Here is a 27,682-nt window from a genome sequence, read left to right as displayed (position 1 = left end):
TGAGGCCGAGGGGCGGGAGCGGGGATGAAGCAGCAAAGCCAGTGGGGACTCAGTGAGGCCCCCAGATGTCAAATCTCGTCCCCCGGGGACTCTGCCCACGCTCCCCGGCCGGGCTCTTCGGGGCTCCCAGTTACCAGGACAGGAAGGGCCCCAAGCCCTGCCTCTGGGGGAGAGAGGAGCAGGGTTCCAGACTCTGCTCTGGGGGTTCCTTGGTGAGGACCTAGGAGGGGAGCAGGCCCTCCCCACCGTGGTGAAGGGATGGAGGGGTGGAGGGGACCCAGAGAGTCCATGAGCGGGGCCAGAGGCTGTGGAGACAGAGAGGCCCCCAGGTTTCCATGCTGGGGGGCTTGGGGGACTCATGGAGGGGCAGGGCAGGGTGGGAGCAGAGCCATGAACAGAGTGGACAGGTTCCGCCCAGTGCATGAACGTGCAGGGACGGTGTCTAGATGGGAGCCACAGCCTCCAACCCAGGCCCTGTTCCTGGGACACCAAGACCTTCAGGCTTGAGTGGGCCGGTACATGGGTGAACCTCTGTCAGCTGCTCTCTGGGGGCACAGAGGGAAGAGGGCAGCAGACTCGGCCCTTATACTGCCCAGGGGTGTCCCAGGGCCGCACCCTGGCTGGCCCACACCCTCCCCATAGCCTGAGGCTGGCAGCGTGGGGTGGGCAGCATCTTCCCAGGGGGCAGGGCGATGGGGTCCTCCTGCGAGGCTTGGGGCCCTTCACCAACTGGAGAAAGGCAGGCAGCAGAGGGAACTTTTGGAAAGAAATCCTGCTGGAAACTCTAAGAGGCTCTACACTGGGAGCCACCTCACGGCCTTCACCCCATTGGATCTTCAGTGTATGGGTCACTCTCCGGACAAGGCCACTGAGGCACACGGAGCCTGGGCAGCTTGTCCCAGGGCCCAGCACCCTCTCCCACCGCCTCTGTCAAAACCCAGCTGACCACTCCCCTGGCCGTGGGGGGTGGGGTCTCTAGACATGATGGAGAGGATGAACCTTGAATGTCCACAGGGGGCTGAGAGATGAAAGTGGTGGCCAGAAGGTGCACCTGCCGCCTTCACGGATTCCTCCAGAGTATTTCAGAGCCTTTCATCTGCCCACTGTGGACACGGCAAGGGAGCATCCTGTCCACAAGCCCACATTGTCCCGGGGCGAGGCACTCACTCAACTGAATGAGTCGTAAAACACGAGGGTTGTAGAAGGGGTCAATCTTAGCAGGAAAGAAAATCCGGGAAGGGCGGGAGAGTGCAGAAGTGGGGTCAGTAAGGCCTCCACCCAGGATGGAGGGAGGTGGCCAGGACGTGCCGGGCAGACTTCTGGCTCTACCCCCAGCGATGACTCCAGGATCAGGGGCCAGGCACAGGCGTCTGCATCTTTAAGGAGCTACGCCAGGTGAGCCTGGTGCAGGTGGTCCGGGGACACACTGGACAACCTTCTCTGGGGCCTAGGGTCAGGGGACTCAGTAGGGACAGAGTGCCAAGGAGGCCGGCCTGTGGGAGACAGTCCAGAGCAGCAGACCCGGGATCACTTTTGGAGAGAGGGTGGAGTCGGGGATGGAAGGAAGGGGGGATTTGAATGAGGACCATTTGCAATGGAGAGACCCTGAGGGACCCCAGCATTGTTCACTCACCTGGCTGTCGTCCTGGTCAGCCGGGCCAGATCCCCCATCAGGATGGTGGAAAGGACCTGAGCCCCTACCACCTTCACACTTGCTCACTTCTGGGCCCTGTGACCTCAGCCCAGCCTGTCCCAGGTCCCCTGGGTACGGTGACCTGGCCAGGAGGCCAACCTGACTCTCTCCTGCAGGTGCCACCTGGGGCCACATGCCGCCCCCTTGCCCAGATGTTTGACCCACGGTGGGAAAAGGCAGCCCCCTCCAGGTGAGGGGGCTCAATGGGCACAAGGCTGGGGTGGGGGGCATGCCTGAGACCCTGGTCCTGGGCCCCCAGGCTCGGAGACCATCAGGTGGAGAAGGACGCACAGCACAGGGCCTGAGGCAGCTGCTTGCTGCTGGTGGCAGCAGGCCTCTGCGCAAACATGACCTGCAGCCAGCACCCCCAGGCTCACAGCCTACGTGGGGCCTCAGCTGGGGAGGCCTGGAGCCAGCACTCCTCGCATGGACCCTGAAGGATGGGCAGAAACACCGGGGGATGACTCGCCCAGGCAGAGGGTGTGCCAAAGCTCAGGGAGGGGACTGCAAGGCCCCCAGGCCAGCTGAGACTAAGTGGGTGAGGGCACCACCAGAGCCTTCTCCGGGCCCTGGGGGTGGGCTCTGGCAGCTTGCCATGGGTTGGGACGTGTCGAGGGCTCTGCGGGGGTCAGAAAGAGCAAAGGCTGAGCGGCCTTACCCTCTGCCTATCCTGGCAGGTCGAATGTGCATGGACCCGGCCTGGGACAGAGCCCGTGGGCCTCGGCCAAGCACAGCCAGTGTCCACGTGCAGGAGTTGAGCTGGCAGGGCCTGCACAACCCCTGCCCGCAGAGCAAGGCCCCGGGCAGCCATGGGGGTGGCCACAGCGAGCAGCTGGTGGAAGAGTGTCTGGCACCTGCCCGACTGGTGAGTGCTGGGGGCTGGGGGCTCAGACTGCAGGGCCCGTGTGGGGTGATGTTCTGGGACTGGCGTCCAGCCTGCCCTCTGTCCCCTGCCCTCCTAGCCTTGCCTGGCTGACAGATGCTCTCAGCCCTGCTGTGTCCCCTGCGCCTGCTCCACCTTCAAGGCCAATCCCAGGGGCTTGGCTACACAGACGTCTCCCAGGCATTCAGGCCACAGAAGGGACTGAGCCAGGCAGGAATTCCACAAGTGTTTGCTGAGCACCCACTGTGCGCTGGGCTCCGGGGACCCCTCGGTGCACCACTCCATGAACCAGAGAAGACGCCCCTCGTTCGAGCAGCTGAGGTTCTGGTGGGAGACGGGGTGGAAACCATCGAGGTGCACGGCACATGGAGGTGCAAAGGGCCGGGAATTGATGAAACCACGAGCAGAGTAGGGGAGCCCAGGCATGAGGGGCAAGCTGTTCAGGTGGGGGCCGTCCTGGGGTCCCACTGACAGTATCTGGGGCAGCTGGTGAAGGCTTTCTCCCAAATCTGGAGTGGGGGTTCGTTGTCACCCCCCACCCCCACCCTGAGGCCCAGCAGGTTCTGCAGAGCCCCCTTGACTACACTTCCCACCCTGTGACCCCACTGGGCAACCCTGCCCCTCCCAGCGTGGGAGGCCTTTCCCTTCCTGGCCACGCCCCTCGCCCGCCATTGGCCACCCTGAGGGGGCAGACCCCACCGGGTGCAGGCACCCCCCAGGCCCTCCCTCCGTGCCCCTCCAGTGCACCCAGGCTTGCACCAGGTGAGATGCACACAAAGAGGGGTCCCTTGGAGACCACGGGGTGACATGCCCACCAACACCCCCAACCGCCTTCCTGAGCACTTTGGAGAAGAGTCCGAGCCACCTGGTCCCTGCAGGTGGATGGAACACTCCCGCCAGGCCCCTCCCTATGCCCCTGCTGGCCCCTCTGTGTGTGGGGCCATCCAGCCACTCCTGCAGCACCTGCACCTTCCCAGTGCCCTGGTCCAGTGTGGAGCTGTCACATCAGGATGGGTCTGCCCACCAGCTCCTCGACAGCCCCGGCCACCAGCCCAGGGGACAGAGACAGGCACACAGCCATGGGCCACCTCCAGGCCAGCCAGCTCTGGGGTCCTGCGTTGGGTCTGTCCTTGAGTTTCATCTGGAGACCAGCACCCTCAGGGCAGGCTCTTCTCTGGCAGTGGCCCCACAGCCATGCACAGTTACAGCCTCTGCTTATGTCACGTCCCCTTGTACTCCACCAGGCAAAACCATCCACGGCCACGGTCAACATGGACGAGGCAGGGAAACGTCTGCCACCTGCTCCTGTCCCACTGCCAGAGGCAGGGACGTCACTGGGAGGGAGTGAGCACTGTCCGGTCCCCAGGGCTGACCCCATATCAATTTCTGCAGAAGGCCCTGGCCCGGGTAGATGACCTCCGACTGGTGAGCATCCTGGAGATGCGTGTGGACACCCGCGAGAACAGTCTGGGGAACTTCGGTGAGAGCCCCTCCCATCCACATCCCTGCCACTGTCCAGAGCAGGCCTCTCCTTGAGGGTCTGCTCCGTCGCGCCCTGCCCACTGGACTCTGGTTTTGGGACACTGCACCCCACGGGCCTGTCCTGTGCCCCACGGGCCCACTCTGCACTGATGAGCCCACTGTGCACCCCATGAGCCCACCCTGCACCCCACATCGCCTGCCCTGTACCCCACAAGACTTCCCTGCACCCACAAGCCTGCCCTGTACCCCACAAGACTTCCCTGAACCCACAAGCCTGCCCTGTACCCCACAAGACTTCCCTGAACCCACGGCCTACCCTGCACCCCATAAGACTTCCCTGCAGCCACAGGCCTGCCCTGTACCCCATGAGCCCACCCTGCACCCCACAGGCCTGTCCTGCACCCCACAGGCCCACCCTGTGCCCATGAGCCCAGACTGTACCCCATGGGCCTGCCCTGCACACCTCTTTCTGGGCATCAGGGACTCTGTCTCACAGGGTCAGCGCCCTGTTTTTTGAAGGAATCAGTAACTCTGAACCCTTTCTGGGGGCTTTGGTTGAGCAGAGACGTGGGCTGCGGGTTCCTGTGCTCTGGCACCCAGTGCTGAGCACTGAGGAAGGCTGCGGTCTGGGTGCCTGGGTGCCTGTGGGAGGGCCAGGGGAGGGGGCTCGGAGGTGCGACCCAAGCTGCGGCAGCCCCACCCGTGCCAACCAGGCTGCCCTCCTCCAAGCCAACTCCTGGAATCCAGCGGCCTCACGGCCTTCCTCGTGGCCCTGTTCACTCGGGCTGCCTTCTGCACCCTGCTCTGTGCGCCCGCTTCATCTGGGCTGGCCTGCAGACATAAGCACGTGCCCTGAGGTTGCCCTGGGCCTCAGAGCAGCCATCTGGCAGCAGGGGCCAAGGGGCACTGCTGCCTCTGGAGGGTGCAGAGAGGTGGGTGGGGGCGAGGGGGCAGGGCCATGCCTCTGACCTCTCCTTCCTGTGGCCCCACAGGGGTACACCTGCCCAACCTCAGCCAACTGAAGTTGAACGGCAGCCACCTGGGTTCCGTGAGGTGAGTGCCCCTCCTGGGGATCACGGTGGGGGCGGGGGGGTCCTGAAGGGGCTGAGTGAGAGCTCAGTAGGGTGGAGTCTCCCCTGGGTGGACCCCCTGGAGAGGCTCCTGGGTGGGCTCCGGGCCCTAACACCCGCCCTCCAGCCTGACTCTGGCACATGTAGCTCACGTCACCCATGCGCAGTCGGTTGGAGGCACCTGCTGAGGGTGACAGGTGTCAACCACAGCTGTAGTCATGGTCAGGCCGGTCACGCCAGGCCGTGTGGCTCACGAGGTCTCCAAGGACCCACCCTGGGGTGCCCGGAAGGCACCCACTGACCTTTGGCAAAGGGTCCCCAACCAGCGCGGGGTCTCTAGTGGGCGCCCCAACACCAACCCCGGCTTCAGGGTTTCGGGCACCCCTGCGCCTTTCACTGCAGACCAGGGCAGCGCCCCTGCACCAGGAGAGTGGGGAGCATGTGGGTCGCTATGGTGCCCATCACACTCGTGCCCCACAAGAAGAGCAGATGGGCACAGCCTCTGCCGAACAGAGACCAGACCACGGACCCCACGGAAGACACAACAGCACTTTAATAATTAGCCTGAAAGACAAAATTCAAAACTAAGGACAGATGAATGGTTTTGTTTATCTCATTGGCCTGGAAAGAACAAAGCTGAAGGAATATCAGACTTTATTTTTGGTGTTTGAGCAAAATTGGTTTCATGAAAACACTGCTGGTTTTACATAGCTAGGGCTAGTCAGCATAAGGCGGGGGGATTCCAGTCAAAATTCTAGAAAATTCCCCAGATGTGCCCAGTAAGTGCCCAGTCATTTCCAGGTGAGGCGATAAAGGTATTTATTAAGCAACCTCACTTTAAATGTTTTCTTGATTTTCCTTATTTATACTGACGTTTATCAAATAGACATCAAAAAAAGTTTTCATGAAACAGTTGAAGACCTGAGAAGGGAAGTAAAGGAAATTGAAAGACTGTCTGGCCCCCAGTGGGCAGCCCACAGCAGAAGCATCACGGGAGGACTCACGGGCCCCGGGCGGCTCCCACATGACCCCGTGTCCCAGTAAGGATCCGGAAAACGGCTTTTCAGAAATGCGCCTTTAATGCACGATTAAGCAATATCCTGACAGAGGTAGCAATACATCCTTTAGCTTAATAAAGACGAAAAATGGTATTTATTCCTTCATTGTTAAGGTTTACAAATTTGCTCCAAGAACAATGAAAGAATATAAAATAAAGGATGAAAACTATAACAAGAAGTGGAAGATATTATAAAATTTTAAAAATATGATATACCATTTGTAACAAAACAAAATACTCAATTCCAAGAAAATTTTAAAAATCAATTCCAAGAAAAATGATTAGATCATAAATTTTATGAAAAGATGTTCTGTTCCTTGATGACAACAGTGAAAAATGCAATGACTCTTAAAGTTCTTTCTGTGATTGAATCCTCAAACTCGGCCACATGATGTCTCCAAACCTCCACGGGTTGACAGTGAACAAAAATCTGTAAAAGGAAACTATCTACTAAAATACGACAGTCCAATAAACGATATTGTAGCTTAGCTGGTAATAGAGATGTTAAAGACACTAAAATCCCTGGCAACATCATGAGGGCTGGGAAGGTTTTCATGTCGTGGCTGTCAGCACGTCAGAAGCTGAGGGAGAACTCAGCGCCGGCAGAGACCGCCGGTGAGGACGAGCATTCTCCACGAACGGGGCAGGTTTCCAGATGGCCTCGGCACAGGAGACAGGCATCGATGGGCCTGGTGTGCTGCTCCACGCCAGTCAGACACGGCACCCGTTCCTTAGTACTAGTCGCGTGGAAAAAACCACAGTAACAATCTCTAAAACTCAACTAATTTGGAAATTTTTTAAATAACTGAAGGGACATTTTCACTACAACTTCATGGCGTGGCCTCCTCCTATTACTAAGGAGTCAAGCCCCACCTTGGACACCCTGTGCTAATTCCTCAGCTGGGCTCTGCCCTTTTTTGGTCAGCTTCTGGCAGTTCTTTGTGTAGCCTGGGTGCGTTCTGGACTTTGCAAGACTCTGGGCCCCGCCTCCTGCCGTTAACTCTGACGATGGTGGCCTTCACGTGGACAGAAACCCTCCGTGTTGATTTGCTCCAACGCATAGGTTCTGGTTGGTGCTTTGGTGTTATTTAGGAGGCTGGTCCCCACCCCCAAGGTCATGGAGATCTTCTACTTTTTCCTCTACTGACTTTTTACTTGCAGGTCTTTAATCCAACTTATCTGCAAGGCCACCTTCGATTGTGGCATGAGGTTGGGACCCAGCTTTATTTTCCACCATATAGTGAGTCAGTTTTCCCAACACCACCCACCCAGCAATCCGTCATTTCCCAACTGATCATGGTACCATCTCTGCCGTTTATCAGGTCCACATGTGTATGGAAATATGTTTATGAGCTCTCTGTTTCATCCGTTGGTCTGTTAACATCTGATACCCTCTCTTGGTTCTCCTTTTTCCCAATTGACCTATTCCTGAACACTTATTCTTGCATTGGAATTTTACAATCAGTTTGTTGGGTTTCACACATACTAATCTCTCTGGAATTTTTTTTTAATTAAAAATGATTCACATGTTAATTTGGGTTTATAAGTTAAGTTATATTCATCCATGAATATGGTATAGCTCTCCATTCATGTAAGTAGGCTCTTTAAACTTCCTCTGTGAAGTTTGTTATCAGTTAGAATGCTTTCAGCTGCAAGTTACGGAAACCTGTATCCAACTGGCCAAAACAACGAGAAATTATTTATTCCTTCAGTGCGTACTATGGCCCAAAACCTGTTGTAAACACTGAGGATGCATCAGTGAACAGCACAGATGAGAATCCCAGTCTCCCGTGGAGTAGACAAGAAGCCCAGCTTTGGATCTTCCAGGATGGGTTAATTCAGCTGGTCCCTCCTGCCTAGTACGTGACCCTCTATCCTCATGTATGTCCCCTCACAATGCATGGGGGCTTCTGCAGCCACAGGCATCCTTAACATTGGTGGGCTGAGGGACTGTGTTAGTTCTCTAGGGCTGCTGAAGGAAGCACCATAAACTAGGCAGCTAGAACAGCAAAAATTTATTCTCTCTTAGTCCTGGAGGCCAGAGGTCAAGAACAAGGTGTTGGCAGCACTGGTTCCTTCCGAGGACTGTGAGGGAGAACCCACTTCATTCCTCTCCCTGGTGGTTTGCTGCGATCTTTGGCATTCCTTGGCTTGTAGACAGATCACCCCAATCTCTCCCTGCATGCTCACATGGCGTTCTCCTTGTGTCCGTGGCTGTGTCTAAATTTCCCTTTTTATAAAGACACTATTCATATTGGATTAGGGCCCACCCTACTCCAGTATGACCTCATCTTAAATAATTCCATCTGCAACGACCCTATTTGCAAATAAGGCCACATTGTCAGGTACTGGGGGGTTAGGACTTCAACTTGTGAATTTGAGGGGGGTCACAATTCATCCCATAACAGGCGATGTGCCTTCCTGTGTCCATCAGTAAAAACGAGCAGAAGGTTCCCAGCGTTCTTCCTGTGTTTCTCTAGCTAGAACTGTATCATGTACACACTTTCCTGCACTGACCACTAGCAAGGGTGTGGAATTATGATTGGCGTGGGCTTACCAGGACCCCCCTTCCCACCCCTCTGCCACCTGGGACAGGGCAGAACACCAGCCTCCTCTGGAGCCAGGGCTCCCTGAAACCAGGACTAAACGAATGCCCACATATTTATAGTATCTTTACAATCATGAACGAGGTCCTGTTTCTGTTGTATTTTCCGGTTGATTATTGCAAATGTAGAGAAACACTACGTTGATTTAGAAAAGATTTTAAAAATCAGTAAAACACTACTGATTTTTATAAATGGATCTATTATATCTGGCAATATTGTATCTTTATTTTGTACTTAGCAATATTGCCAAACTCTCGTAATTCAAATAATTTGTTAATTCATTTGGGGTTTCTGTATTGATGATCACATTATCAGCAAGTTATGAGAGTTGTCCTTCACTCCCAATCTTCATGCTTCTTTTTCTTGTCTTATAGCCTTGGCCAGGACCTGTTAGCCAGTACAATGTTGCATAGACATATAGACACATTACACATATACAGTAGTAGGGATGGTAGCAGGCATTCTTGGTTTGTTCCTGATCTTAATGGGTATATGCCTAAGTTCCTTGGCATCTGTTGACGTGATCATAGAATGATATTGTACTCTTAATGTACTGGACTCCACTGACAGACTGTGATGGTCATTCATCCTTGCATTCCTGTAGTAGCACTACTTGACCATGATGAATTATCTTACAATCTGTTTTCATGAGTGACAGCCCTTGACTTCCCTAGTATTGTACTTCTCTGGTTCCAGGATCAAGGACTGACTCATAAGGTGCCTCTCTCCCTTTTGTTGTTCTTTTCAACTGCTCTATTTTTTGAAACTTCTTGTATGAGAAATCATTGTAGAAGATAGAGATTGTCTATTCCATGATAGTTAATTAGAATTTACTTTTAAAACTGGTCCAGGGCCGGCCCCGTGGCTTAGTGGTTAAGTGCACGCGCTCTGATGCTGGCGGCCCAGGTTCAGATCCCAGGCGCGCACCGACGCACCACTTCTCCAGCCATGCTGAGGCCGAGTCCCACATACAGCAACTAGAAGGATGTGCAACTATAACATACAACTATCTACTGGGGCTTTGGGGGGATAAATAAATAAAGTTAAAAAAAAATTTTTTTTTTTAAATAAAAAATAAAAATAAAACTGGTCCAGATCTGGGGACTTGATGGTGGGGAAGGGGGTGCACAAATCACCATTTAATTTCTTTAATGGCTATTAGTCTAATCAAGTTTTCTATTTCTTTTGGTGCCAGCTTTGTCTAGGTTTTCAAAATTGTTGGTATATACTTTCTTCATAAGGGTCTCTCATCGTTTTAAATTGCTGCATGGCTGTAATCATTCCTCTTTTTAAGTTCTCTACATTTACTTGCATTGTCTCTCTCTTTACCCTTGATCAGTCTCGCCAGAGGACTGTCTGTTAATTTTTTAAAGAATCAGCTCTGGGCTCTGTTAATCTTCTCTATGATGGTTCTGGTTGTTCCTAGTTTTATCCTAATTTATTATGTCTTTCCTGCTTGTTCTTTTTCTTATTTGCTGGCATTCTTTTTCTAGCTCCTTGAGCTGAATGCCTAGCTTAATTATTCTAATCCTTACAGTTTTTTGATAAATACATTTAAGGATCTAAATTTCTCTTCATGTACAGCTTTTGGCACGGTTCCACACATTTCGTACACTTTGCTTTTTGTCGTTAGTTCTAAGTATTTGGTAATCTTCCTATTTAATCTGAGGTGAGACAAAATCTACTAGTAATTCCCCAATCCTTATTCTTCTGTAACACCAGGATCCCCCACGTTTAGCGGGCCACATAGCCACCCCAAGGAAACCAGAGGTTTCCCAGTCTCCCTTGCAGCCAGGCCTGGCCGTGTGTCTTGGGTCTGAACCACAGGTCACAAGCAGAAAGACGTGTGCAGACTCTGAAAAGAAAGGGAAAGCAACAAGAATACCATCACAGAAATGAAGACAGACTTGAAAGAAATATCATCCTGCAGGAAACGCACACGAGACGGTGTATGGAAGACAGGACAGACTCCCAGAGACAGAGGGCAGACAGAGGAGGTCTGAGATGGGCATCATTGAAACCTCTGCAGAAGGAAACTGAAATAATAGAACAGAACAAATATTTAAAGATTAAAGAAAATTTTTCAGACATAAAAGATGACTTTCATCCACAAATTGAAAATGAATTGCCCACACTGAAACATATCCTAATAAATTTACCAGACTTCAAGATAAAATTTGGGGGCAGCCAAGAAAAGAGATCAAGTCGTCTTTTTTTTTTTTTTAATAATTTTATTTATTTATTTATTTTTCCCCAAAGCCCCAGTAGATAGTTGTATGTCATAGCTGCACATCCTTCTAGTTGCTCTATGTGGGACGCCGCCTCAGCATGGCTGGAGAAGCAGTGCGTCGGTGTGCGCCCGGGATCCGAGCCCGGGATCCGAACCCGGGCCGCCAGCAGCGGAGCACGCGCACTTAACCGCTAAGCCACGGGGTGGCCCAAGTCTTCTTTAAAGAAGAAAAGAAATGCAGTTTTCCTCAGACTTCTACGCAGAAACACTCAAAGCCAGAAGATAGCAGAAGGACGCCAACACAGCCCAGCGGAGAGAAGGCACGAACCAAGAATTTCACACCCACCAACATTTTGAATGAATGAGAGATGGATGGAAATAGTTTCATCAGCCCCTCTGAGAGAAATGACTAGACACAAGTTTCAGCCAATTAACAGATGATTGGAGGGGCCGGCCCCATGGCATAGTGGTTAAGTGCTCGTGCTCTGCTGCTGGCGGCCCGGGTTCGGATCCCGGGCTCGGATCCCGGGCGCACACCGACGCACCACTTGCCAGGCCATGCTGAGGCCGCATCCCACATAAAGTGGAGGAAGATGGGCACGGATGTTAGCTCAGGGCCAGTCTTCCTCAGCAAAAAGAGGAGAATTGGCATGGCTGTTAGGGCTGATCTTCCTCACAAAAAAAAAAAAAAAGAGAGCGACATGATTGGAAAACCCAGTTAAGGTGATAGATGAGACAAACATAGCGTCTCTGTAACTGAAGGACAAAGACGACCACTCCTGTGGAGATGAGGGTGACAGAACAGAACTCAGAAACTCAACAGACGGGCTAAACGGTGGCTGAGTCATAAGCAAAGGGAGATTTGTGACCTGGAAGATGGATCTGGAGAAATTACCCAGCCAGCAGAACCGCGAGGCTGGTCACAGAGAGCCTGTGAGATAAGGCGCCCTGTCCACACAGGTGAGGGGAGGAGACGGCCTTTAAGCAGGGAGAGGAGCAAGCACCCCATCCTGAGGATGCAGGGTGCTCTTGTCGGGGGAAGAGGGAGAATCTCCCTCTGCCCTTTCCCTTAAGGTTCTTCTGGCTGGCCAAACAATCAACAAGACAGGTTAGCAGGAGAAAATAATACCAAGTTTAATAACATGTATACATGGGAGAAGCTCAGAAATGAGCAACTCGTCCCTCTGTCTAAGCTGCTTGCTTAAGTATTGCAGCTAAAGGCGAAGGAAGGTGGGTAGTGGCCTGGGACTTCAGAGGGCAGAAGGACAATTCTTTTCAGGGTCATCTATTGATAATTTGGTCAGGGAGAGATAGAGTTTTTTGATAAAAGGGGCTTGGTGCCCCTCCCATTGCAACATCTATTTTACATTATCTTTATAGCCATCATGATAGAAGATCTGTTCCAGGAATGAGCCACCATGCCAGATTCTCTAGGCAGTTAGTGAGGGAGGTCAAATATCATTATTGTCTTCAGCTCGAAATAATCCGCATACCAGAGTGGTGCTTCCTGGGGCAGCTTGCCCTGAGCACCATCAGTTCCCTCCTCTGAAACTTCCCTAGAAGTTTCACATATTAAAAGCTGAGCTGGTGACTGTGGAGAGAGAAATCGTGTTAGTATCCGAGTGATAAGAAGTCTGCAAAGGGAGAAAAGAACGTAGATTAGAATGAGGATGAACAGGCAAAAAAGAACAAATCGGAGCACATTTCCCCACACTCCATTAAACCAGTCCCCCAATCCTGGAAATAAGTCAGTCCAATAAAATGTGTGAGCTTCGTTTATCTGATGAAAAATGTCAATCTTCTCTTTTAATAGATTTAAGTTAGATATTATTTGACCTGTTTGATTCACATAAAAGCAACATTTTTCTCCAATGATTGCACATGCTCCTCCTTGCTGGGCAGTGAGCACATCCAGAGCACGTCGATTTTGGAGCACCACAGGTGCTAGGCTGTTAATCTCTGACTGGAGTATGTTCAAGGTTTGCATGGTGGTGTTGAACTCTTGCTCCATTACCATAGAGAGATTTAAGGTTGCCTTTTCCAACTCACAGTCTCCAAAGCCGGGGAATAGGACTCTCAAGGCTGAAAAGAACTTGGAGTTGTGATACACAAGTGGAGTTTCCACGATTTCTCGACTGGCACGTTTATGTGGCACAATCTTATGAACAAACAAACCCAAGTTTGTAATTTGGCTAGCATTTAAGGTGGAGTGTTTGGTGACAGAAGGAGCCAGGTATCCAAGTCCGCATCGTCCTGACCAATTAGGTGGGAATCCTTTATACACTTTGTTGCCGCATAAAATGAAAAGACCAGTGTAGTTTAAAGACAAGGTTAGAATTGAGTCTGTAGTTCCCAGGATCTGGACTATTTCATGATCTGTGCCACTTGCACTGTTACTACCTACACATCTCCATTTCCCATGAGCTCCTGTCAGTCTGCGAGAACAGAATAGATTGCGGAATAGCTGGTACAGGAGGCCTGCAGTCTGATTTTGGCAGCTATAAAGCCTGGTCTTGTCACCTGACCAGGTGAGTCCAGATTTTTGATCCACCCATATATAGTCTGTGGCATTGGGCAGCCTAACCATGCGGATAGCTGCGATACCCCAAGTTGCACACGGGTGGCTCGTAGGCCATCCAGAGCACTTGGTGATTTGGCAAATGTCTGTGCCAGAGGGAGTAGTGATAGAGTCACTTACAATTCCCTTGAGAGTTCTGAAGATGCCACCTGCGGAATCAAACCACAGAGTTTGACTGCAATATTGTCTCGGTATGTCACCCAGGAAAGGTCCAGCGCCATGTTTACTTTCAATGCAGAGGGAAAAACTTTCACCTATTGCTTGTACTTGGGCAAGGGACAGTCCTTGACCTTCTAAGTAGTCTTTCTGGGGCCCAAGTGACTCACCAGGAGAAGAAGCAGAGTGAAGTTTCCCTTGTTGAGGATACCATACTCTGTTATTCATCCATTTTCCGTACTTAGTCTACCAGGTGTTCATATCAGCAGGAACAAAGACTAGTTCAGGTTCTTTTGCACTATCTAGCTGTTGACATAGCCAACAGTCAGATTGATTAGTTAGCGTGGCTAGGGCTTGGTAAACTGGCATGAGGGGGTGTTTGGTCTGTGCCCGACCTGTTGAAAAGGAGAGGGTTAGTAAAAGCAAGACACGGATCGGAAAAGAGCCCGTAGCGGAGACTTAGAGAGGGGAAGAGGGACAGATAGAGACCAGCACTCTCCAGTCAGCTTTCTAATAAATGATTAAAATATATATATATATATCCACTAATAGTTTGTGTGTGTGAGTGTGTAGATATATAGGGAGTTTTGAAGCAAGGGGGAGGAAATGGGTCAAAGTAGGTTTTCTTGATCCGTGATCTTGGGAAAAGCTGTCTACTTCGTGATGTCGGCTGCTTCTGGGGCCTGGGTTTTGGCCCTCGAAATCCTTAGTTTAAGGTCTCCTGTGGGGATTATCTCCCAGTTGTCTTGAGAGCGATGTTCTGGGTCTATTTTGGCGCGGCTCACATGGATCCAGGAAGATTTTTCCTTTATTTTGATGGCAGTGCAGGTCGTCAGTAAAACTTCATAAGGTCCTTCCCAGCGAGGTGACAGTGCGTGTTTTCTCCTAAAGACCTTGATGTACACCCGGTCTCCTGGTCGAAAGGGATGGCAAGGCTTGTCAGAAGGTGGTGGCCACGCCTCTTTTACCTGTTGACGATATGCTTCAAGTATACTAGTTAATTTTTGTATATAACAACTCATAGCATCAAATTGTTCACTTAAGTTCCCATAATATTCATTTAATCCAGGACTTGAAGGTTTAGAGACGCCAGTAGGCATCGGACGTCCAAAAACTATTTCAAAAGGAGTCAGTCCATGCCTTCTATTTGGAGTATTTTGAATCTTCATAAGGGCCAAGGGCAGAGCTTCTGGCCATTTAAGTCCAGTTTCTTGACAGATTTTTCCTAGAGTTCTTTTTATATCTAGATTTTTACCTTCCACTTGCCCTGATGACTGAGGGTGATATGGGGTATGAAATTTTAATGAATACCCCAGAGTTTTTGCAAGCAAGTGGTTTATCTCTGCTGTAAAATGAGTGCCTTGGTCTGATTCAATCCATAAAGGAATGCCAAAGCAAGGAATAACTTCAGTTATTAATTTCTTTACCACTGTTGTGGCATCTGCATGTCTGGTCGGATAGCATTCAGTCCATCCACTAAACATGCAGACAATAACCAAACAGTGAGAGTAACCTAAAGCTGAAGGCAAGTCTATAAAATCCATTTGGAGTGCCGCAAAAGGCAGCGTGGGCCTGGGAGGACTTCCTGGATCACACTGATTTTTCCCAGAGATTTGGTAAGATTTGCAAGTTGTGCACTGGGAGGTGATTTGGTCAGAAATTTTATGGATGCCAGGGCAAAACCAATTGTCTTTTAGTTCTTTAACTATCCCCCATTTGCACATATGTCCCATTTGGTGGGAGATAAGTGCAAACCAAAAAGTCAAAAGAAAAGGAGCTACTGGAAGTCCATTTGGTCCAATGTATAATCCATCTGATAATTGTTTGGCACCCTTTTGTATCCAATTGTCTTTTTCAGATTGTGGGGCATTTGCCTAATAGTTAATAACATCAGTCAGGGATAAAGGCAGATTTAAAAATTGGGTGGAAAACGGATAAGGGGGTCCATAGTGAGCTGCATGTTTAGCAGCTCTGTCAGCCCTGTCATTCCCTAAAGATATGACATCAGTCTCCTTAGTATGGGCTGAACAATGAACAAAGGCAATTTTTGAAGGAAGGTGAATAGCTTGTAATAAGGCTGCAATTAAGTGTCCATTAGCAATAGGAGTTCCTGCAGAAGTTAAGAATCCACGGGATTTCCAAATTGTGCCAACAGCATGGCAGACTCCAAAAGCATATTTGTGTAAACGAAAGAAAAACAAGGGTAATGGTTAGAGCAAATTGTAAACCAGTTTTTGAGTTCAGAAGACAGCCAGTGAAGAAGAATTTTAGATGTCAGCGTCAAAGTATTTTTTGCAGTTTAAAATGTCTCTGATGGTGTCGTCAGGTCATCTCTTAAGTTTATATCAAGTTCATCAGCTTCAGTTTGTAAGGCTTCAGGAAAAAGGGCAGGTTCAGTTCTCAGTGATTTCAAATGAAAATGATGGAAAAAATCAAAAACGTTAGTTTGAATATCTGTAGCCAGATATTTCAGGAGACTAGAAGAAATCAGGATCCAGTCCAGTCAACAGATATAAAACAAAAACCTCAAAAGACAACAAAACTAGGATCTAATATCCGCAAACTTATACTGAAATAGTTTTTACTGAAATATAATTTTTCTCTCTAAAATCACCCTCATTTTTATTAAGATAGCAAAATTAAAACTAGTTTGCAAAATAAGTCTAGTTCCAATAGAGTTGGCCCAATTATTTACATAAGTACAGCAAGAATAGCAGTTGATCACATAGGCTCTTTTAAATCTGCTTTGCTGGAACTTTTTATAAGGAATCTCACATTGAACTTTAAAGGTCTCTCAAGGCCAGGAAAGCCAAGCCAAGGATTTTGTCATCAGACTTTGCCTGCAATACCTATAGATTTGGGTGAATTCCTCTATTCCGAGGTTTCCCCAAAATATTTCAAGGTTCCTTGTACCTGCCAGATAAGTGACATTCTTGACTTATCCTGGTAAGTGCTGCTTGGAACATAAGGTACCAGGCCAATATTTCCACGTGGCTTTATTCCATAAAGTCCAATCTTCATTCCTCAAAAGCTGTATGGTTATATTGCAAATATGATGTTCCAGTCACAACCTTGGTAATAGAACCAGTGTTTCTAATTGTGTCCTGTTATAAGGAGAACAGATTCTTATTGAACTTATGCAAATAACTATATTGCCATGAAAACAACAATACTCACTTACTAAGAGTTTCTAAATTCGAGGGATCAGGTAGAGAGAAAAAGGTAAATATTTCAATTTTGCTTACAAAAGTATCATTTATCAAATTCTTATGTCATAGCTAGCTCAGGAGAAAAGAGAAAAAGTTTTCCTTAAATCTGAAAAAACAAAACATTAAAAATTCAGCAATACTTCAAATGAAAAATCATAAAAATTATAATCATCCTTATCAGTTGGTTCAGTCCTGTGTAATCTATTCTTGATCCCAATCTTTTTGTTAGCAGCTTCATGAAGTTATCAGTCTCTCCATCAGATTTCTGTAATTTTTTACCCAGTTCAGTTTTATGATCAGAAAGTTTATCAGAAGCCTATACTTCAGTGTAAATGTCTGAGTCCTTTCTATGAATTTTTCTGAAGTCGAAACATTTTACAAAAGCATTAGAGCAAAGAAATAAGTCTGTAAACAACAAGACCTCAAAATGGCAATTGACAAGGAAATTTGGTTAATTTTGTGACATACAACACTTTAAAATAATAATAACTAACCAGAATTATGACTGATAACCAGGACAGATCAGAATTTCAGTAATGTTATACAATTTTAAAACACCTATGTCAATAACATTTGCCCACATAATAGCACCTAAGCAGGCTTATCATCACTAGTCTGACAATGCTTTCCATGTAATTGAACATATTGAATAAGCCTAATAAGTTTAGTATCTTCCTCCTTATAGGAAGAGAGCAAATTTCTTTGAGAAGTTCCAGGGCCCTTTGAAAATTCTCAAAGAAAAAAAGTTAAAAAAAAGACTTTAAGATATGAATTTTGGGGGAGCTTGTCAAAAATATAAACAATCAAAGCAAACAGAGCATTAACAGTCCAAAAGCCTTAATAGAGAGACCTCAGTCTTTTGAACGTAGGAAATTATTTTAACAGTTTTTTTTTTTTTTCTGTCTTTTAGGTAGACTTACTCAAAGGTAAAGAAAAATCTTTTGTAACCTCTTTATCAAGTTTAAGCAAATTATCCTTTTAAGAGACAGAAGACCAAATTTTAATTTTGCACCAGCTTATTTCTGCTATTAAAACTCATTTACTTAATTAAATTCATTTCAATCTTAGCCAACTTGACCATGCAAAAACTCCTTTTCCAGAATTCCTCTTTCACAAACCTTCTATAACTTTCTTTTTACATTCAGAATTTGTCCCATGTCTTTCTTTTCCCTCCTAGTACTTGAGGACAAATTTATCTTTCTTAACCAAACAAAATATTTCCATTCTTTGTACCTTTATACATCTTACTTTCCTTGTACACAGACATACTTTTCTTAATTTTCAATCACATATACTAATTAGAAATTTTAACCTTTAGAAACCTTAATTTGTGAGTAAAAACTAAGTAAACCATTATAAACTTTCTTTTACATTAGTATCTTGTGGCTTGGAAAATTTATAAACACTTCATAACTTCTGGAAACACATTACTTTATAGTACAATCTTTTAATAAAACACGTTTACCAATAGACCCAAAATATCTTTTAGTTTTCCTGTAATGAAAAGCCAAAAGTAGACAAATGTACATTTAGCAATCAATGTCTAATATCTTATCTTATTTGGAAATGATGATACTCAGAGAATTTTTATCATAAAACTTAGCAAAACTCTCAAGTTTTAAGTCACCAAAAAGAGTTTGGAAGCTGTAACCAACATAACCCATAATTATTGTTTAAAGTTCACCCAACATTCATCTTTTTCACAACTATTTAGTTACTTATTCCCAATAATTATTTAGATTGCCTACAAGACTTCATAAGACTTCAGATAAAATTAGCCATCATTTAAATTACTATTTTTGTTAACCAGTTCTGTAATAGAAATAACATCAGTTTTTTTTCTTACAAAATTTCATGTAAATTTCGTCACCTCTTATACCTTTAAACATAATTATCATTAAGATTTTTATCAATAGGTCTTGGTCTTCTAATTTTGGACAAGAGAAGCATTCCCAGTCAGACATTTTAAAACATACTCAGGCAAAGTTGATGTAACCTCTTTGTATAAAATTAGCTCAAACATTCCAACCTTTATAATCTTATCAACACTTACACTTTTACATGTTCTCAATTCAATTGTAACCTGAGTCAAGGTCTTAAGACTAGTCAAATTTTTCCCTTCCTTTTTCTGGCCTTAATTCTTAGGTACCAATTCAGCAATTATGTGAGAGCTCTCAAAACATTTTTTTTTTCCCCAATTTAGAAGTTTTTCCAATTCAAAGAATCCATCGTCTGGCCATTGACGAGTAGGATCTTCATTTGTATATTTATTCCAATAGTGACTCGAACCAATAAGCCTTTTTAAGGAAAGACCCGGAGGTAACTTTCCACACTTAGAATAAATCTACCATGGACGCAAGAGGCGTCCCTGGTGAGGGCGCAGATGATGTAGCCCCCGTGATCCACAGAATTCACTCCCAAAGATATTCAGCGAAAGTAAAGACCTTCGTTGCACAGGCGGTAAGGATGGTGTAGTGAAAACGGTGTCTCCGGTCTCCCACAATAGTGTGGGACGCCTCCAGTCACAGACCCGCTAATCTGTGACACCGGGCAGGCGATACTGGAATGGGATTTTTCCAGCACTAACAAGCAACGATGGTTAAGACGACAAAAGCCCTTATGGACTGGGCCTTTTATGATAAACTCCCCTGAGAACTTGGCACAGCCGGACAAAGACACAGTTCGGAACCCCAGTCTACTCGACTGGCCACCAAGGTGCACCCCAGTAAATGCACCTTCCGTATGGTGGAGACCAAGAAGAATATTCTCACTGGTCACAAAGCCAAGTTTTCTCAGGACACAGAACAAGACAGAAGGAAAAACCTCATCCGGTTTTTTTTTTCTTTTTTTCTGTGCACAATGACAGCTTTAGCCACGCCTTAGGTCTCTTGGAGCCAGAATAATACCTAGAGGGGGAGGTGCCGCGGGGTTGGGAACTGTGTGCTTTACAGAGTACCTCGTCGTTGCACGGACATTTTCTTGCAGTTGGCGGGGGACCTGTGTCATCTACCCAGTTCCGTGATCCAACTTATCCTGTCACGGGAGTCTTCTGAAAGTGGCGAGCGCCCTAATGGCTCTTAACTGCTCGACCCGCGCCCACTTAAATTTGCGGCCTTTTTGGCTTCCAAGATGCCCTTGGCAATGACCTTCACTTCATGTGCATAATAACCCACAGCAAAGTTTGTAGACACCGGTCTGGTGAGACCCGCAAACTCACCAGTCTGTGGGGCCGGCCCGGACAGCAGGCTTATAGGGCCTATGCCTGTGTCCTGCCCTATGGTATTTCCTTCTTATGACAAAAGACACAGACAAAAGAGAAAAACAGAGACTATCTCTGGGAGGAAAAGGGATCAAGATCAAAAACCAAGAGTACTCTACCAAATTTAAACCAAGAGTCACTAAAAGCCCAAGAAACTAGTTTCCCAAATATTTTCTCCTGCCAATCTAAATTTAGAAAGAGAAAAAATTCTCACCACTTCCTTCCACCGGACTCCGCAGATAGAGATTCCGGGAGGCTGACATGGTAAGAAGTCTTACCTTTTGCCGGCTTTCGTCAGGCGTTCCCGTATCTCATCATCTGCAGTAGTCCTGGGAGAAGGCAGGTCTTCCAGCCAGAGAAGGCAACTTGCCAGCCAGTGTGGATCCTGCCGACTACGCCAAAACTGTCGGGGGAAGAGGGAGAATCTCCCTCTGCCCTTTCCCTTAAGGTTCTTCTGGCTGGCCAAACAATCAACAAGACAGGTTAGCAGGAGAAAATAATACCAAGTTTAATAACATGTATACATGGGAGAAGCTCAGAAATGAGCAACTCGTCCCTCTGTCTAAGCTGCTTGCTTAAGTATTGCAGCTAAAGGCGAAGGAAGGTGGGTAGTGGCCTGGGACTTCAGAGGGCAGAAGGACAATTCTTTTCAGGGTCATCTATTGATAATTTGGTCAGGGAGAGATAGAGTTTTTTGATAAAAGGGGCTTGGTGCCCCTCCCATTGCAACATCTATTTTACATTATCTTTATAGCCATCATGATAGAAGATCTGTTCCAGGAATGAGCCACCATGCCAGATTCTCTAGGCAGTTAGTGAGGGAGGTCAAATATCATTATTGTCTTCAGCTCGAAATAATCCGCATACTAGAGTGGTGCTTCCTGGGGCAGCTTGCCCTGAGCACCATCACTCTCCAGGGACACCTGGAAACAGCGCGGCTGGAGTGGGGCACCACTGGGGAGATGTGGCAGCCCTGTGCCATCAGGGGAGTCGTGCATGGGGCCACTGCCACTTCCAGCAACTGGTCCCCACCAAAGAAGCCACCTCACGACTGCATCACCTAACAGGGAAGCCCCCCACATCAGGGTCCCCAGTGGCTCGGCACCTCCAAGCAGCATTTCAGATCCTCACTCCCCATCTGAAAGCCCAAGAAGCCATTAATAGTATAATCAGAAATATTAGGAGCCCTGCGCATGAAAGGGAAAGGTCGAAACAAACCCAGAGGATCCCCAAGGAAACAGAGACGATGCGAGGAGGGGAGTAAAACCTCCAAAACTCTCCAACTAATGTTCTGAGAGACACAGAAGGAGATGTGGCTTCTCTGCATCTTTGAAACAAGGGCAGCACGCTACAAGAAAAGACCAGAGAACAACGAAGACCACTTGGCAATTAAACACACGACAGCCAGCACAAAAATGTTTGTAGCAACGTGGGAAGACGAGGAACCTCCCATCAAGCAGAAGGAAAGGCACAGAGGTGGAAACAGGAGAGAGGCAGAGAGAGGACGAGGCTCGTTCTCAGAGGATGAGTGGCAGAGCTCCTGACGGGAGACCAGAGAACATGGAGGAGAGAAAATGACAAGAAATCACATGGAGAACATCCCAGAAGCCAATGGAAAGGAGATGCAGCGGTGGACCCTGCCCTGTCAGGAGACGTGGGACACACCAGCTGAGAGGAGCCCGCACACAGAGGTGGGGCCCTGAGAGGCCGGGGGCAGAAGGTCTGCCTCCCATAGTTGTTCTAAGATTGGGGAGTCCTGGCCTGCCCATCTGCAGGTGGCAGGGACGAGTCCAGGACACGGGCAGGGGACTGGCCCCAGGCAGAGGGTGGGGGAGGTCTTGCAGGCACAGCTGGGCTAGGGGAGGGGCTGTAACTTGGGGAAGTCATTCACAAGAGAGGCCGAGGGAGAGAGGAGCAGAGAGGGAAGGCAGGGAGCTAGGGCTGGACCCCACACTGACCTCCCTGGGGAAGGGGCTGTCTCACCCACCCCCATTACCATGGGCAGCAGGTGCGGCTGGGCTGAGCCGTCCAGCACCAGGGCAGCTCCCCACAGCCAGGCCCAGGCCTACCAGGGGTCACATTCTGCCTGTGCCTGAGACTAGAAGGCTGCAGCAAGGAGGGAAGGCAGGGAGCTGGGGGGCTCTGGAACTCCTTCCTTAGCCTGGAGGCTGCCATGAGCCACAGTCACAACCACCCCTGCACCTGGAGACAGCCAGACGTGGGTGGTGGCTGGCACAAGGCATGGCACAGAGCCGTCATGGCCACAGACACAGCCCTCCACCCCAGGACAGCACTGACCAGCCAACTCTGCCCTCTGCAGAGACCTGGGCACCTCCCTGGGCCGCCTGCAGGTGCTGTGGCTGGCTCGCTGTGGCCTGACTGACGTGGATGGCATCAGCTCCTTCCCGGCCCTGAAGGTGGGTCTGGTCACCCTGGGCTAGGGAGAGGACACCAGGCCAGGCCCTGGCTGAGGCCCCCCTGCTGCCCCAGGAGCTCTACGTCTCCTACAACGATGTCTCGGACCTGAGCCCGCTGTGCCTGCTCGAGCAGCTGGAGGTGCTGGACCTGGAGGGCAACAGCGTGGAGGACCTGGGGCAGGTGCGCTACCTGCAGCTGTGTCCACAGCTGGCCACACTCACCCTGGAGGGCAACCTGGTGTGCCTGCGGCCAGGCCCCGGCCCCACCAACAAGGTGCGTGTGGTGGGCACCCAGCCAGCCAAGCGCACGGGAATGGGAGGCGCTCTGTAGCTCCGGCCCCCTGGCTCTTCCACGGCCCAGGACTCCTTGCCCACCTGAACACTGGCCACGACCAAGTCAAGCAGTAGGAGGGTCTGGGGCACATCCCCCGGGCACAGCCCACCTGCGGCCTGTGACTTGTTCACTATGAGCTCATTCTCCTGTGTGCTGGAGGCCTGGCAGCTGCCAGTGCATCCTCGTGGGCCAGGACAAGACCCCACAGGGCCACTTGCACACATGCCATGCCCCCCGGCCCACGCATCCACCCCCGTGAGGTCCGTGCACATGCCATATGGAACCATGCCTGCTCTGTACAGTCTCCACGTAGAATTGTGTACACACAAACACGCACACACACCTGTGCAGGCCTCGTCCAGAGCCACCCGTGTCCCCCACAGGCCTGTGCATGCCCTACGTGGAATGCACTCAAACATCACAGGCCTGTGCACAGCTTACACAGCTGTACACACCCCTGCACTGCCCACGCAAGCCCAGAGCTCACGCTGCCTGCCCTGCTAGCTGCTGCTCCGTGGTACCAATGCACAGTGGCCACCCAGCTCAGGGCAGCTCCATAGGCCAGAGGGCACCACTGGACCCTGGCTGTGAGCCTGGGGCGTGAGGCCACGTGTAGGTGAGAGTCCAGTCCCTGGTGTCCAAGAGCAACCCAGGCCAGCCCTGGCAGGGTGGGGCAGCATAACCAACCCCCGCTCCCCTGCCCTGCCCCACAGCAGGTCTGGGGGAAGCAGCCACACGATAAAGCTGGCCTGAAGGGCCCACTAGATCCAGGCCTGCCACCCCCCTCCACCCTGCAGGTGCCTCCAGGCTACAACTACCGGGCAGAGGTGACAAAGCTCATCCCCCAGCTGCAGATCCTGGATGAGGTTCCAGCCACACACACAGGCCTGCCAGCCTCCTGGAAGCTGGACCAGGACTGGCTCATGGTGAAGGAGGCCATCAAGGAGGGCAGTGTCCTGGACGGCCTGCTCCCCGGGCTGGGTATGGCAGCCACCCACCTGGTCTCTGTCCAGGGCTGCCCCACCTGGCCTAGAGACCGCGGCCCCTGAACCCCAGGAGCAGTCTCCACCCCCAGGAGGAGAGGTCTCCGCCTCCATTTCCCCCCTGCAGGCCTCTCAGAGATGGATAGTTACATCTTGTATCCCTTCTCAGCCTTAACCCCTAGTCCCCAGAGCCCTGCACACCTGCCCCCAGGCCAGGACACCCTCCCTGTGAACAGCACCCAGTGGGGGCCTCCCCACCCATCTGCAGAGGCAGAGAAGGGCCAAAACCTGCCACCCTGTGGCACTGGGCCTCAGGACACACAGATGGTGGGTGGCGGGGGGTCCCTGGTCTGTGGACAGAATCTGGGGGAAGCTCTTGGGCTGGAGCTGGCCGGCCAGCATGGGCCGCAGTGACCTCTGATTTTGACTCTCGGACAGATCGACCCCACGGAGCACCCGTTCAGAGACTCAGCCCCAAGCTGTCCCTGCCTGAGACCCAGCCCCGGGCCCCTAGGCTCTGGCCCCTCTCCCTGCTGGTCCCTGAGGGCCCCCTGCCTAAAGACCTGCTTCCCAAGGCCCTGGCCCCAGAGGAGGATGCCAGCACCCTCACCCACGGTAACTGATCTACCTCGGCGTGAAGCAGCCCTGGCAGCCCCTCAGCCCCAAACCAGGTGCAGACACACCCTCTTCTTCAGGCGCTGGCCGAGTCCTCTGCGGGAACCCCAGCAAAGGCCTGCGGGAGCGTCGGCACCAGTGCCAGGTACACCCTGCCCCCCCAAGTGGGCCCAGACTCCAGGACGCCCGCAGTGGACCACCCTCCTGGGCTCTCCTCCAGAGTGGACCAGTGTCCTGGCCTGACAGTACCCTGCCTTATAGCCATTCCGGGGGCCCCCAGCTCTCCCACACCCTCCCCAGCTGAATAAGTCCTTCTGTCCCCAGGCTACTGCCCACCTAGCCCCCTCGAAGGCCGTGCCCCCAAACCAGCCCTTTCCCTCCCCAGGCCTGGGCACCCCCAGAGCAGCTGCCCCCACACAGGCCAGAAGACCTGGCAGCCAGTGCCTCCACTCCAGGGCCTGACCCTGTGGATGACCATAATCTCCTGGCCTTGGCTAGGCTTCAGGCCTGGAGGGAGCTGCACCTGAGGTGGGTGCCCCCACCCTGCCAAGCACCACTACTTTGTGTGTCCCCCATCTGGTGGGGGGTCATGGCGGGGGGCTGCCTTGGCCGAGCGGTCACTGGTCCCAGGATGGCTGGAGGAGCTGGTCATGGGAGCCCAAGGCTGGGGGACCATCCCAGAGTCACACTCATTTGGGATTGACTCCAACGCAGGGGGTAGGGGGCAGGGCTACAGCCTCTCCCCCTCTCCCCACCTCAGCCCCCTCCCCCATAGGCACCTGGAGTCCCAGCAGGAAGGGGCCACAGCCCCCCGGTGCCCACCAAGAGGCCCTGAAGAGCAAAAGGACCCAGCTGGGCTCAAGACATCCCCCAGCCCCCCAAGTCCGGCCCCAGGTACTGAGAGTGATGCCATACACCACCTTAGGATGGGAGCTCACCTCAGACCAGCCCCCCTTCCTCAGCCGAGCTCTGAGAGGGGCTGTGACAGGGAGGTCCTCTCCTGGGGGTGGAGGGCTCACAACTAAGGGGGGTCCAATCCCAAGTGCCCCTGCCCTGAGCCCATGGGACCATGAGGGGCTGGATGCAAGAGAGAGAGAAGGTGCCCCAGCAAAGGGCGGTGTGAGCAGAGGCCAGAGGGCCCAGGCTGAAAGAGTGAGCCCCAGGGAGGGAGCAATGAGGGGCCGGGACCACCGAGCAGGACAGGCCCACTGGGCACTTCTCAGGGGAGCAGGTGCAAGGCCGGCGAGGGAGGGAGGCCACCAGCTGGGCCAGGAGAACGAGGCAGGGAGGGGTGCCGCCTTCACCCTGCGGACAGGGCCTGTGCTGGGCTGGGACACAGAATTAAGGCAGGGAGGCCCTCCCTGAGGGACACTGGCTTCAGAGTGACCCCAGCTGAGTGGAGCAAAGGCAGGGGCTGCGAGGCACAGACCCCTCACCCAAGAGGGCCCAGGGAGGAAGGGTCTGAATGGACCGGTGGAACAGCTGGGGGTGGCGAGCTTGGGGAGGGGAGGGGGCATCGTAAGCAGCGGGCAACAGGAGCACAGGCTCAAGGTTGGCCGAATGACGCTCCTGGGGGGTGGGCAGAAAAGGGGCTGGGATGGAGCAGGGACGGGGCGGGCCAAGCCTCTGCCCTTCCAAGGTGCTGGCTGGTGTCTGGGGGAGGGGCCCAAGACCAGCTGGTCAAGAAGGGTCAGCAGCCGGCTACCTAGTGGAGAAGTGGAGGGAGAGCAGAAGACGGGTGGCTGGAGTGGTGACAGACGTGGGGACTCAGGGACAAAGCGTTGCCAGGGCCTTCCACTCCAGGCCAGGTCCAGGTGGGCACTGGGTGACCACCGCTACAGCTGCCCAGTCTACCCTGAGGTGGGTGCTGGGGCCTCTCTCTATAGCTGAGGTTTAGGAACTGGCCCAGGGCCACCAGCCCATGAGCAGGGACAGGACCCAGTGACCCAAAGCCAGAGCCCAGGCCTGTGGCCTCTGCCTCCCCAGAGGTGGGTCCGCCCCAAGCAACAGTCAGAGGTCCCAGGGCTGAGAAGCCACAGCTTCCTTGCAGAGCACAGAAATGGAGCAGGGGTTGCTGCCTTGGGTGGTGAAGGGCTAAGGGGAGGAGCCACAGTGGACACTATAGCTCTGCCTGTGGTGACCCCCCACCTGCTGATTCCTTGGGGGGCCCCTTGTCTGACACGCTGTCTCCTCGTTTTCCAGAGCCTTCCAGGCCCTTGGGCTGGAACCTGACCCCCTCTCCCCCCAAGTTCCCCACGCCACCTGATTCGGGAAGCACCTCCTGGGGGTCCGCAGACCTGCAGTTCCGGCGGCGGCGGCTCAGAGCCCTGGGCAGCGTGGGGCCTGGCCTGGGTCAGGGGCTGGCTGCCGTGACTGCTCTGAGAGCCCTAGTAGAGGTGGCCTCAGGCTCGAGCCCTCGAGCCCAAGGATGTCCAGATCCGGCAGCCAGACCCCCAGGTCTCCGGTGCATGCCACGCCTAACCCCTATCACCCCAGCCCAATCCCACCCCTAGTGTAAACCCCCACCCACTGCCAAGCTGTCCTGGACTTCAGCCAAGATGCCGCAGTGTGGTCGTGGGAGCCCCATGTGAACTGGGGCAGGTGTGTTACCGAGTGGGAAGTGGGCCTGGCACAGGAGAGGCCCCTCTTGGTGGAGAGGAGTGGGGCTTGGGACCAGCAGGGGAGGGCACAGGTGAGAGCCCAGAGTAGGATGGCCAGCTTGCCACCTCTGGCCCAGCTGCCCACTCCTTCCATGGGGCCTGGCTTTCCCAGGAGGAGTGGTCAGAGGCGCAGGCCTGGAAGAGCCTGCGTTGGGCCCAGGCGGAGCTGAGCCCCGTCCACTCCCTGGCAGGCACTCCAGCTGCCCCAGGGCTCTGCCCCTGGGCTGCTGTGGTCCCAGGTGGAGGCACTTGCCCTAGGCCAGGCAAGGTGCGGCCAGGACTCCCATCCCTGGTGGATTTGTGGGGCTCCCTCTTGGGGCAGGACATCCAGAAACAGAAAGCGAGCGAATCATTTTCGACTCTCAGGTGTACAGAATGCAGTTTACTTTGTAAGCGAAGTTGGTTGAATAAATTATGCAGCTGGCACTGCCTGCCTCCCACGACTTTCTC

General features: G+C 51.5%; 1 protein-coding gene across 1 annotated transcript; it reads left to right on the top strand.

The window, feature by feature from the left end:
• Window positions 1–1,818: 1,818 nt before the first annotated feature.
• On the top strand, window positions 1,819–27,658 carry LRRC56 (leucine rich repeat containing 56). Its single transcript, XM_058526128.1, has 12 exons — window positions 1,819–1,883; window positions 2,371–2,558; window positions 3,969–4,056; window positions 5,051–5,111; window positions 22,544–22,640; window positions 22,714–22,914; window positions 23,772–23,955; window positions 24,396–24,572; window positions 24,653–24,717; window positions 24,958–25,100; window positions 25,333–25,466; window positions 26,775–27,658. The coding sequence occupies exons 2-12, from the start codon at window positions 2,376–2,378 to the stop codon at window positions 27,083–27,085; spliced, it is 1,644 nt and encodes a 547-aa protein (XP_058382111.1). The 5' UTR covers window positions 1,819–1,883; window positions 2,371–2,375; the 3' UTR covers window positions 27,086–27,658.
• The last annotated feature ends 24 nt before the right edge of the window (window positions 27,659–27,682 follow it).

The sequence above is a fragment of the Diceros bicornis genome, chromosome 31, assembly GCF_020826845.1.
Source record: "Diceros bicornis minor isolate mBicDic1 chromosome 31, mDicBic1.mat.cur, whole genome shotgun sequence".
NCBI classification, from domain to species: Eukaryota; Metazoa; Chordata; class Mammalia; order Perissodactyla; family Rhinocerotidae; genus Diceros; species Diceros bicornis.
Note: the sequence above shows the minus strand (reverse complement) of the source record. Positions and strands in the feature narration are given on the sequence as shown.

Coding starts and splice junctions, on each gene's coding strand:
- LRRC56 (XM_058526128.1), top strand. CDS start 2,376: ATGTGCATGGACCCGGCCTGGGACAGAGCCCGTGGGCCTCGGCCAAGC. Junction 24,573..24,652: donor TGCCAGCACCCTCACCCACG/GTAACTGATCTA, acceptor CCTCTTCTTCAG/GCGCTGGCCGAGTCCTCTGC. Junction 24,718..24,957: donor AGCGTCGGCACCAGTGCCAG/GTACACCCTGCC, acceptor TTCCCTCCCCAG/GCCTGGGCACCCCCAGAGCA.